The sequence below is a fragment of the Anarrhichthys ocellatus genome, unplaced genomic scaffold (genome assembly GCF_004355925.1).
Source record: "Anarrhichthys ocellatus isolate YVR2014 unplaced genomic scaffold, GSC_Weel_1.0 scaffold76, whole genome shotgun sequence".
Taxonomy (NCBI): domain Eukaryota; kingdom Metazoa; phylum Chordata; class Actinopteri; order Perciformes; family Anarhichadidae; genus Anarrhichthys; species Anarrhichthys ocellatus.
In genome coordinates, this window is record NW_022280106.1 from 623,234 (window position 1) to 635,725 (window position 12,492).

Sequence of the window (12,492 nt, forward strand, 5' to 3'; positions counted from 1 at the left end):
TTTTCTCCTCCATCCAAATATTGAAATTCCTTTTCGATAATACTCTGTTCTTTAAAGAGATAGTTTGTGTGTTTAGCACGCCCCCAGTTTGGAGAAAAGGGCAGGAGTACTGACACGAGAGTAACACAATATACTGCTGTGGACACCTGAAAAAAGGCCCACCTAATAAAACCAATATCCATTTAAGTGAGCGCTTTCTTTGATGACCATCAATGTGTTTATTTGTGCCTATTAAATCAACAATTAGATATATGCTAAAGGTAATATTGTTATTAATAATATGTTCAATTAGTATTTGAGTAACAACATTTTATCAGGTAGAGTTGGTCAAAGTAAATATTCTGTAATCAAAATGAAATCCCACCCCTGAGCTCAGTGCGTAATGAGCTGCTGCTTTAGTAAATTACAGGCTGGAAACACCTTTCTTACTTCATCTGGCCCAAACTGCTAACACTGTTGAATTCTAAGTGACTTTAGTGGTACGTTTTTAATGTACAGTCAATAAAAAACACTGCGCTGAATTACAGTTTGACCTTGGTCCTCTGTTGGTCCTGTAGCACAAAATTATTTTATTTGTTATTTTATTTGTTATTATTATTATTTTATAAAGTAAACACTACTGATCCTGAAGTTCATTTCAACACGGCTCTAAAGTCCTGAACTGTATTTGTTTTTTTTGTTGGTTGCTGGTTTCTAACTTTCAGACACTTGAATCAGTGACAGGAACAACATTTTACCATTTAGAGTATTAAATACTTTAAAAAAAACATTGTGACTAACGGGAAAAATCCCCAGAGTGTTGTCAGTTAAATCTATACACGCATCCCACTGAGCATGTTTACCTGAGCCGGGTAGTCAAACAGCCACTGCTCTCTGGGTTTGTCCTCATAGGCCATCACTGCCTCGGTCATCTCATGTCGAACCGTGGAGCGCATGCTGTCCAGAACCCGGTTCAGCCACACCTCCACCTGACACAAAACACAAAAACCAAAAGCCCGTAGATACACATTAAGAAAAACATTGCAATGTGTGTCACGTGAGCACCGACGGGCTTTCTTATCAATGGACTCTAATGAGGTCATTAATAAGCATTAGAGTGGAAGTGGAGTCAGGCAAATACTATAGGATATAATGGAAAATTAATAGATTTATGGGCTTTGATATGCAAAACCCCAGGGGCAACGACAGACTCAATTTAATTTGTCTACTTTATTGTAGGTTGTGATATCTATATTTGATAGATATTTTCTTCCATTACAGAACAGGATAGGTAAGTGAATTTCCTCATCTATTACATTCATCTACAGACAACAGTACTGCCACTGTCAGCAGTAAGTCCAATAAAGATGATAAATGTCTTTAGCATTTAGCTCAACCTACAGAAGTTATGGTATTACAATTTTGGAGACATGAATAAATGATTGCGGGTGTATTTTACCTGTCCAGTGCAGTCACAGGGCTGATTAAAGGGGACATACTCCTCCTCTTTGCTGTACATGCCCAGACCAGTCTTAGAAGGATTCCCCTCTCCATCTGCTTCAAATCGCATCTTAGCCATGTTGTCAAACAGCTTAGACAGATGCTTCTGGACCTGAGCAAACAGACAGGCACATTCAGCTCGGGCTCAATTTACACTCAGCTCACTGTCTCAATGGTGGTTTCTCTGCCACCACGCAAACGATCAACGTTTCATTACCGTTATTCTGAATCATTTATTGGCGGACAGGACATGTTCTGCAGCATGCCTGCTAACTTCCTCTTTAGAGCGATTTGGAAGCAAGTTGTGCTTAACAGTGATTTATTTCTCCATGCTGCTAATGCATGAGAATATGTCCTTATGATGGGGTTGGAGCAGGCGGCAAAACTGTAAGTAACATTGCCCCTGTGTGGACACTACGGGTACTACAATAGTCAACAGCACTCATCAAAAGAGATAAATGGTGCAATTGTTTAAAAACTGTGAAAAAGCAAAAATTTGTTTTTGCTGACAGGGAACAGACTGAAGCATAAATGCATTGCTACCCCTCTAGCAAAAATGAGTGGAGCCACCTGGTGTGGGTTGGTCCCATTAGACAGGATGTCCAGCAGATCAGCTGAAGAGATGAAGTAAAATCTCGGGAAGGCCAGACGCTTGGTGTCCAGGTATTCTGCCAGAGCTTTTTCACATAGAGACAGCCTGCAGAGAAATACACAGAGTGAGTCAGTGTGTGCATCCAAGTGAAAGAGCTATAATCCCTGTACAAGAGTGCTCCTGGTAACATAGGAAGTAGGAAAAGAGAGAGATCTCTCACCTGCTCTGGATATCCTCCAGTTTACCAAACAGGCCCGGTTTATTGGTGGCCTCCACTACGTTTGGCGTTTGATACACGCCGTTTGCCAGCTCTTTGAAATCAGCATCAATACATTGGAAGCGTCTGGAGTCCTGCAGAGGATTTCACAAGGGAGCACAGCCAAGGGATTTAGGTTCCCAAAAGAAAAAGAGTGGAATCAGAGGTTTAATAGCAAACATCTGGGTATAAGCACAACTCGAACATCGCGGGAGCAATTAAATAGTTGTGTAATCTCAGCTTCTAAACTATGTATGAGCCAATTAACGCATTCTTAATTAACAGCTCTTAGAGCCATGCTATCTGGGTTAATATGGCAATGACAAGAGCGCAGGTCAAGGCCTGCATTCATATGAGCTTGTCAGTGATGTATTGTATACCTATAGAGCTGTAATTTACTGTGCGTGCATAAATGTGATCCTATCAGTGTGTAACCTCAGGCAGCTGTGAACGGATGTCTTCTGAGCCAATGAAGATGCTTTCCAGGTGGGTCCATGTCCGCTGCACCTCAAACCAGAGGGAGATCACAGAGTCGGCCACGGACAGCTTGCTCTGCCATGACGACACTTCATCCAAAAAGTGGGCGATGTACTTGGATGACATGAGGTTCTGTAGCTGCACCTGGTTGTCTTCCAGCGTCTCGATCAGCTCCTCGTCTGTGCGCAGCAGAGGCACCTGGGTCCGATGGTGGGCCTCATACTGGAACTGCATACCTGGATGGGATCAATACACTTTGTCAAAAGGGCATAAACTCTGGATGGCAGAATGAAAAACTCTCATGTTCACCACAGACCAAAGGACAGTTACTTCCTGTACCTGTCCATGTGGAGTTGAGCTCAGAGAGTACTTTTTCCATTCCCATCTCTTTCACAGCCTTGTCCACAATCCCCCTCACCTCCTCCTCAAAGCAGTGCAGGTTCAGCTTCAGCAGGTCAGCAAGAGTGGTCTCCTGCTCAGAGAAACACACTTCATCTCAGCCACATTAGCTGATTACTGTGATTGTTTGTCTCAGTTTAGGACGCACAGTAGGGAGGGTTCACACCTGCAGTCTCCGTCTAACTTGCATCTCCTATAAGCAAAGACAATTACTGCAGCAGCAACATATACTGCCTGCAGGTGGCAGTGTTAACCTCCTACACCGACCACAGGATGCTAGCTAGGGATTTTATGAGAAATTTGTCTGACCATTATTAGGGCCCGAGACAGGACAGGACCTATTGTTATTCTAATGTTTATTAGGACCCGAGCACCGATGTAGTCGGAGTGGAGGACCTATTGTTATTCTAATGTTTATTAGGGCCCGAGCACCGACGAAGTCGGGCGAAGGCCTTATTGAAATCCAAAGAATTATTATTAGGGCCCAAGCAACCGACAACATTGGGCCGCGAAGACCTTATTGAAATCCGAATACACATGGTACATCGGGTGCATATTTGGGGGACTTGCCATACTCGAAAACTCACCAAATTTTGCACACTTGTCAGGCCTGTTGAATATAGCCATCTGATATAGGTTGCTTATTAGTGTGTAAAAAAATGGCTCTCTAGCGCCCCCTAGAATTTGGACCGGCGACGCCCCTCAGACAGTCTGTCCGTTTTACTTGAAATTGGACACACATGTCCAGCTCCGCTAACTCTAATAAAAAGCTTCTCAGACCCCTAAACTCCACCGTCTTAGATTTTCCACCATTTTGAATATTGGGAAAAACACATTTTTTCAAACTCCTCTTACACGCTGAGTCTGACTGCTACCAGTCTGCTACCAATTTGCTCTGGATCATCATTGGTTCTACATCATCAAACTGTATTAAAGACTTTTTGATATCTCTTTGCGTTTACAAGATATGGACCAATAAACTTGTTAGGGGCGTGGCTTATATATCAATACACATAACATCTCAACCATTTGTCTTAAAATCGCTAGATTTTCACATTGCATCCTGTAACATACCCTGACATTTTCATTTCACTCAACCACTAGGGGGCGCTACAGTAAACCCACCATGTTGTGCTTTTTTGTCACCTTTCGCATTTTTCAGCTTTTGTACTTTAACAAACTCCTCCTATGTCACACTTTATACTTTGATGTACTCCTCCTAGGCAGTTGACTTGATCAGTCTCAAATTTGGTAAGAATAGCCTTAAGACATTGAAGATGCTTCATCATGAATATTGTGAGTTTTAGTTAAACGCTGTTTATTCGCCATGAAAAAGTAGGCTGATGCTCGTCGGTGCTCGGGCCCTAATAATAAACATTAGAATAATAAAAGGTCCTCCGCTCCGACTACGTCGCTGATCAGGCCCTAATGGAATGCAGTTGATAATACGACTGAGCAGTGTAGCATCTTAAGCTTCGTTAGCTTCCCAGACTGACAGGATGAGCTGCGTCACAATCCCAAATCCTGAGGTCTCAGCTCAAAGCTTTCAAGCTGATCTGCTTAAAACAACGGTATGATGAGAAGTTTTGTTTGGCAAACTCAAGGAATTAAAATCATGAGCTACAACTAAGTACATAGTTCTAGGCACTGAAATTGAATCAACTGCCATTAGCTTAAACTTTCACTTGCCACAGCTTCTGTAACCAAGACAGTGTTAATTACAGTATGTGAGTTAGATTCATCATTCAGTTACATGATTATGAACATGTAACATATGAATCAATATCACCAGGGAGCTATTCAAAAGGACTGCCTGTTGTAAAAATAAGCCAGGCACAAAACATGGCAGAAGAACCTTTTGTCATATGGTGTCTCCTCTTTTACTGTCTTTCCCTCCAGGTAGCTCCATCTGCTGCTCTTACTTTGGAGAATCTGCAACTTGCTAAATGTCAATCAGTGGATTTGTGGGTATATTATAAGACTAGTTCTATAAAGCCTATATAGTCTCTGTAATACACTTTTGTTCAAACTAAAACGCTGGATCAGTACAAACAGTACAAACAACCCTCATCTGATCTTCCTTCTGCAGAACAAAGAAGCCTAGTGAGGATCATGTTGATAGAGCTGGGAGAGAAAACTGCATTGTGTGTATCCCAGCCCTTAAATAACCAGCATGTTATTAACACTGGTTGTTTGAGATATTAAAAACAGAAACTGTAGCAAATGTACAGCTCATGAATACTGAAAATTAGGTGCAGTATGTTGTTGCTTATCTCTAAAATAAATAGGAAACCTGGTCCATGGTGAAGCGGACTCCCGTCGCAGCCATCAGCTGATGCCAGTGTCGGGCTCGTATGGCTGGGTTCTGGAGCTCTGCCACGGCCCGCAGGGAGGTGAGCAGGTTCTTGACCCTGCAGTCCAAGCCTGTGAAGGTCTCCCACGCTCGAACCTATCAGACACAAAGGCCAGAAATCTGTACATGGGCTTTTGAAAGAGACAAGGGAGCTTGAAGGTGCAGCTCAGGATTTATTTATTCCAGTGAAGTTGTTCATGCATTTGCACACATTTAGTCCCGACTTGCTCAAGGGCCTGTAACTCCCATTTGAGAGTAAATAAGGAAGTTCTCCTTTCTCCCACAAACTATTTGCCTTTGAGCAAGGCACTTAACTCCCAATTGGCTGTTTGCTAGGCCCAGACCTTCTAGTTTACTGTTGCTAGACAAGCTTTATGTTTTTGCGGAGCACAAAATGCAGTTCACAGTGATTATGGGGGCAGATTTTTTACTTGAAATTATCAATCTTGTTTCAAACAATTGGTCCTCGATTTCAGAAGGAGGAAAAAAACATGTTCTCATTTCTAGCCAGCAACTGTTAACTTTAATGGCTGACATAACTGTCGGAAACAATAAGCTGTTAGCCATCAATGCTAACAGTTGCAGGTTACGTGAGAGCAGATGAATTTAGTACAGTCCACTGCACACCTCTTCAACATGTGGAGAAAGCCAAAGCTTGGTGGGCCTGCTGTGCCTAAGTCAAGATACATTTTTCCTATCAACCTTTTAAAAGCTAGTTAGATATCCTGATCTATCCTCTTGTCTCACCTCTTTGTCTAGCCCCCGTATATCTTTAGAGAAGCATTTGCACTCTAGCGCCATGTCTTCCACATGGATCTCTCTCCAGGGGGTCATCCTCCATGCCGCCATGCTGTATTCCACCACGGTGACCATGTCCCACAGCTCCTTCAGCAGGCCCACCTCATGCCTTGGGAATAGAGAAAAGTGGACAGAATGAATTACACCAGCATGAAAATTGGAACTCTTCAGATACTGACTGTGAATGTAAAAGAGCATCTCAGCTTTAACGGCTCATTAGTTCCGGATTTGGCACAGACTTGTGGTATTTTCTCCTTCCAGCTTTGGGCTTTACCGGCATTGTCGAAGCTGTTTGTACTCGGAGACGGTGACCTCGAATAGGCTGGCAGACTCCACCAGGGAGGCCATCACTGCCTCCCGCTCCTGGATCTGCCGGTGGAAGGCGTCCAACATCTGGTGGGGGCTCTCGCTGTCAAACCTGGACCAATGCATGATCACCCACACACACATTTGCAGAAGCTTAGTATAAGTCAGGCTGTGTTTAGGGAATGAAAGGCTGCAGTTTGCCAAGCCTGACTTGGCTGCATAACCAGACCAGAGTCTCCAGCGCTAACTGCACACTGTGTCAATTAACAATGATTTACATGGCATTAATGGGAAAATAATCACCAAGTTATTAAGAGACCAATTACACACATAACTAATCTGACAATTAGACATTATGATGAAGCATCTCTACCTATGAATACATTTTCATCAAGTTAAGATTCAATTAGCCTTGTCGGATGTGAGAGCCTCGAGATAACACTTCTCTATTATCAGGTGAGAAAGCAGAAGGGTACATATACATATATATATATATATACACATATATATGCTGTATATACTGTATAGAGGCCATCGGGCTTAAACCCTTAAACTGTCATACTTTCCTCAAACTTTTACCTCATTATTTACTTACATTGTACTTTACTTTGTTATTATTGTCAAATTCAAGGTGGGGAAAATAGCCCATCAAAAATTATTTTGATAAGTCTATAAACAAATGAATAAATAGATAGACTGTGGCCCATGCAAACACATAGTCCTCACATAAAATACCTGGCTTTGTTGAGACTGTCTGTCTATCTAACTCCTCTGCATTTCAGCACCCGGGACAGCACACATATGCACACACACACCCTCTACACAATAAACAGCACTATTCTTTTCAGAATAACTATAGAATAATTAACATAGATGCATAATGAATCATATGGTAAAAATACTTCTTTTCTAGTCTTTCCGCCCACTCAAAGCGCTTTAACACTACATGTCATCATTCTCCCATTCACACACTGATGGAAGCAAGTTTGGGGTTAAGTGTTTTGCCCAAGGACACATCGACATGGACTAGCGGAGCCGGGGATCAAACCCCCGATCCTTTGATTGAAGGACGACCCTGCTCTCCACTGAACCACAGTCGCCCGGGATAACTATTCCTTATGAATATATGTATATATTATACACATATATAAACACTTAAATCTGTGAAAGTAAAGCGTTCCCAGACCAACTCTCAGGAGGAATAGAAGCCAATATTGATTCTACCTGAAGGGCCCGCTTTTGCGAAAGTGCTCCCTGAAGGTGTGTTGCTCCACATCGAATGAAGCACACTTTCGACGCAGGCTGGCCACCTCGATGGCCTGCAAAGGCGCCACCTGCTGTTTGACTAACACAGCCTGCTTTTTCACATTGTTCCACTTTTCTGGCAACTCCTGAAGATCAACAGATAGATACAGAGAGAGGGAGATAAAGAGTAGGAGATAAAAGCCAGCGGACAGGAGTGACAGATGACGAATTGCCAGGAGGAAGAGCACAAAACAGGGATGGGCAATTGGAAGACACAAAGAAAAAGTAAGAGAAATGGCTCTATCTCAGCCAAAGTAAACAGAAGAAAGAATGTGTGCTAGTAAAAATAAATGTCAAGTGACTGAACATCAGTCCTCAGTCCTTACCTCCAACTGATTGTACACCACGTCAGGCAGCTCCTGTTCATAGACCTTCAGTAGAGTGATGGTTTGCTGAAGGGGTTCAAACATGGCATCAGTGGAGTTTTGTCTTTCCTTAACAGCCAGCAGGTGACCCAGGACCCCCACCAGGCCACCGTAGTTACCTTCCTCCACCTGCTGGCCCAGGCCAGCCTCAGCCACACCAATGAACTTCTCCAGATCTGACAGACTGGGGATAGGTGACAATGATCATGAAAAGACATTTGATGTGTAAAATTGGCACGATTAAGATCATTTTTGCATCATGGGGAGAAACCAGATATATAATGTCCATATAAGGTCTAAGGTCATATCTGAGGTCTGAGTCACTTAAGCTGGCAAACTTTTAGCTAACACTCTAGTCCCGGGAACATCCATCTATCCATTTTCCTCCGCTTATCTGGGGTGGCAGCAGGCCAAGCAGGCTGACCCAGACTTCCCTCTCATTCTGTTCTAGCTCATTCTGGGGGATCCCGAGGCGTTCCGAGGCCAACTGGGAGATGTAATCCCTCCAGCGTGTCCTGGGTCTTCCCCGAGGTCTCCTCCCAGTTGGGCTTGCCCGGAAACCCTCCAGTGGGAGGCGCCCAGGAGGCATCCTGATTAGATGCCCGAACCACCTCAGCTGACTCCTTTCGACGCAAAGGAGTAGCGGCTCAACACCAAGCTCCCTCCTGATGTCCGAGCTCCTTATGCTATCTCTAAGGCTGAGCCCGGCTACCCTATGGAGGAAACTCATTTCGGCGGCTTGTATCCGCGACCTTATTCTTAGGTGAGGGTCAGAACGTAGACCGACCAGTAAATTGAGAGCTTCGCCTTCCGGCTCAGCTCCCTCTTCACCAAGTCGGTCTGGTGCAGCGCCTGCTTTACTGCTGGAGCCGCACCGATCCACCCGACGATCTCCCGCTCCATCTTACCCTCACTCGTGAACAAGACCCCAAGATACTTGAACTCCTTCACACTCCGTCCCCACCTGGAGGGAGCAATCCACTGGTTTCCGGCAGAGCACCATGGCCTCAGACTTGGAGGTGCTAACTTTCATCCCCGCCGCTTCACACTCGGCTGCAAACCGCTCCAGTGAATGTTGGAGGTCACGCTCTGTGGAGGACCACATCATCTTCAAACAGCAGAGAGGCAATCCCGAGACCTCCGAACCTGACGTTCTCCAACCCCCGGCTGGGCCTAGATATCCTGTCCATGAAAGTCACGAACAGGACCGGTGACAAAGGGCAGTCCTGGCGGAGGCCAACACCCACTGGGAACGTGTCTGACTTTTTGCCGAGAATACGGCTCCTACTGCAGTCGTACAGAGACCAGATGGCCCGCTGCACCGCCCGACGATGTCCCAGGTCAGCAGTTCCCCCGACCCCGCTGAGAACAGCCTGGGGTAGGCCCTGGTTTCCTTTCCTGAGCCGCCGGATGGTTTGCCATAACCTCCTTGAGGCCAACCAAAAGTCCTTCTCCATGGCCTCCCCGAACTCCTCCCATGCCCGGGTTTTAGCATCCACGACCACTGCAGCTGCAGCCCTCCTGGCCTGCCAGTACCTTTCAGCTGCTTCAGGAGACCCCTGAGCCAACCTGGCCTGTGAGAAGTTCTAAGACCTAAGCACTGAGCTATTCCTTAAAGCAGCTACATTACTCTTATTACATCTGTTTCACAATTTATTTCGTGTATTTTCTCAGATTATTTGAATTGGCAGGGTAACAAGAAGCAAAAAGCTAACGGCAGGTGAATTTCAGTTGTGTGCATCACTTTTCAGTTGCTATTTTAGTGGCTATTTTAGTGGCTATTTTAAATGCGGGTGTCTGGGCTTTACCAGTAGCACAAGTACAGAAGAGATACACAACCAAATCCATTCAAAGTTTGCTAACATTCGCCACAATGAGCTACTGCTCATACATCTGATATAAGATTGTAGCGTCAAAACCCTTGACTTTTTTAAATTGTAATTCACCTGTTGGTTACAAGGTCAATGAGGTGCTGTTTGAACATGAAGCTCCACTTTTTGATGATGTTAAGCATGATGCTCTTCATGCTACGGCCATCCACCCTCATCCACCCGAGGAAAACATGCACCGGCTCCAGACCCTGCACCTCCTTGTAGATCTTCTCATACCTGCAGTATGATGACAAAAAGACTTCAGCCATGTAAGGGGAAGTTCAACCTAACCCTAATGTTTATTTTTACGGTTCTTCAACCTAAACTCAATCTTCACTCAAAAACAAAATGACTGATTCTAAAACCTAAGCCAACTCTTTAGAGAGGGATTACCAGAAACATGACCACGGAAACACACAAGCACACACACACTTTCCACTTGACCAATACCCACCTGTCCACCTGCTCTCTGAAGTTATCCAGTGTTGGTGGGCTCTCTGAGACGCTGTCATCAGCATAAACCTCCTGGCTGCTGACCATGTGGCCGTACAGAAGGAACTGACGTATGAACTCCTTCCTGTCATCCATATACAGGTAGCTGTAGTGCTCCAGAGAGTTGCGAAACTTGCAGCAAGTTTCCATGACGAGCTGCACACGTTCCATAAGGAGATGACGCATGTCTGCCAGGTCAGCCATGTCCTCCATGTCAGCCTGAGGGGAACATTTGATCATTTTCTTGAACATGTGGCATGTTGATGGTAGTGATCTGCATTTCAGACAGGGAAGTTCTAGATGTTGAGGCTGCATCAGAGCATCAGTACCTGGTAGTGGGGGAAAGGACTGTGCTGTGCGATGCGTGGCACCAGTGAGGAGATTCTAAACACATCATTGATGAGGCTCTCCACCAGCTCAAAGAAACCGTCTCCTGCCCCAAACTCCAGAGATGGAGCAAACACCATGTCAGGAACCTTCAGATCCAGCTGAGCCTCAAAAAGCGGGGGCAAAACCGCTCTCTGATCTGGATCAAAGGAAGGGATTGAAAACAGTTGAAGCTGCGGTGGAAACACTACTACAGTAAAACATATGGATCTCTCATAATGACTGAAATGTCTATGAGAATTCTGCAAAATATGAAATTTTCTTCGTGTCAAAACCCTTAACAAATGTCTTCCCCAAACTGAAAACATACTGCCATATGCTGATGAGAACTCTGTAATATGACCAAAAGCTCCAGAACAAGGGCATAAGTAAAGCTTGAGTTGAGGATGTTGTGTGAAGATTGCGAGGTTATATCTATCTATTGAGCCTTTATACGAACATAGAGGTCATTCCTATTGCGTTTATCATCAATTTCAGGGATTTTGTAAATAGATTTGTGCGAGACACAAAGAACATTTTACATAACGAGAGGGTCGTTGATAATAATGTGGCACACATAATGTAATACTGCAGCTGCAAGAGCATGTAGTCGAGGGATTCTCCATTGAGTCCTTTTTTTAATTGTAAACCAAAGTCTTTGAAACTAATCTAGATGAATATATAAAAATTAATCTATTTAATAATATTCTACAATGATTGTGTAAAATGAAAGAACTGCCTGCCTCTGAGATATTTTCAAGTCCGTTCAGTCAGCTCTGAAACTTCCTTATCAGAAAAGTCTTCTTGAACCCACACAAGGGGAGAGGATGAAGAGACAGATGAAGTAAGAGTGAAAGAACGTGTCCAACAAGGATGGGAAGAAGAACTGGATACAGCAGGAATCTGGCAACAGTCCACCAAATCTTGAATCACATCCTAGTCCATCTAAACTGGTTGACAAAACTCATGCCAGCAACCAGTCCAGATCCAAGTCCAGATCTAATTTACGTCTAGAGCAATTACAGGCGGACACCCAATTGACACCATAACCCCTGAGGATGTGCTGCTGGGAAACTGTCCAAGCCAGTGCTAGCTGATGAGGATTTTGGTTCACTGTGAAATCCTTTTGGATATTTCATTTTTGTTTTCCGGCAACATTCTGGCTGTAACAGTAACAGTAGTAACAACACTAACATCACTACAAATAGTACTTTTGGGATTTTACTGTGTATTGTTTGTTCATTACACTCCTTCCTACCCGTGTTATCCAGGAAGAACTTGAGAGAGCACTCGATGCTGTTGAAGAATCCATCTATGACCATGTCGTCGATGTAGACGACGTAGGCCTTCCATTCCTCAGAGGTCTGCTCAGATCTGAACAGCTGCAGATTGCTCTAAGACATGCCAAAACCTGACAGTCATCATCTCAACCC

The 12,492-nt window shown here is 44.2% G+C and overlaps 1 protein-coding gene across 2 annotated transcripts in view; it reads right to left on the reverse strand.

The window, feature by feature from the left end:
• dnah9 (dynein, axonemal, heavy chain 9) overlaps positions 1-12,492 on the reverse strand; it is a 147,006-nt gene that overhangs the window by 111,810 nt on the left and 22,704 nt on the right. For both annotated transcript variants that reach the window (XM_031873863.1, XM_031873862.1), the window contains exons 16-30: positions 12,318-12,453; positions 11,023-11,219; positions 10,656-10,912; positions 10,277-10,438; positions 8,292-8,514; positions 7,885-8,051; positions 6,629-6,772; positions 6,304-6,463; positions 5,497-5,652; positions 3,144-3,276; positions 2,763-3,040; positions 2,292-2,422; positions 2,050-2,176; positions 1,439-1,591; positions 843-968 (exon numbers count right to left, since the gene is read on the reverse strand). In XM_031873863.1, coding sequence (XP_031729723.1) covers positions 843-968; positions 1,439-1,591; positions 2,050-2,176; positions 2,292-2,422; positions 2,763-3,040; positions 3,144-3,276; positions 5,497-5,652; positions 6,304-6,463; positions 6,629-6,772; positions 7,885-8,051; positions 8,292-8,514; positions 10,277-10,438; positions 10,656-10,912; positions 11,023-11,219; positions 12,318-12,453 — 2,550 coding nt within the window. The remainder of the gene's footprint in view (positions 1-842; positions 969-1,438; positions 1,592-2,049; positions 2,177-2,291; positions 2,423-2,762; positions 3,041-3,143; positions 3,277-5,496; positions 5,653-6,303; positions 6,464-6,628; positions 6,773-7,884; positions 8,052-8,291; positions 8,515-10,276; positions 10,439-10,655; positions 10,913-11,022; positions 11,220-12,317; positions 12,454-12,492) is intronic.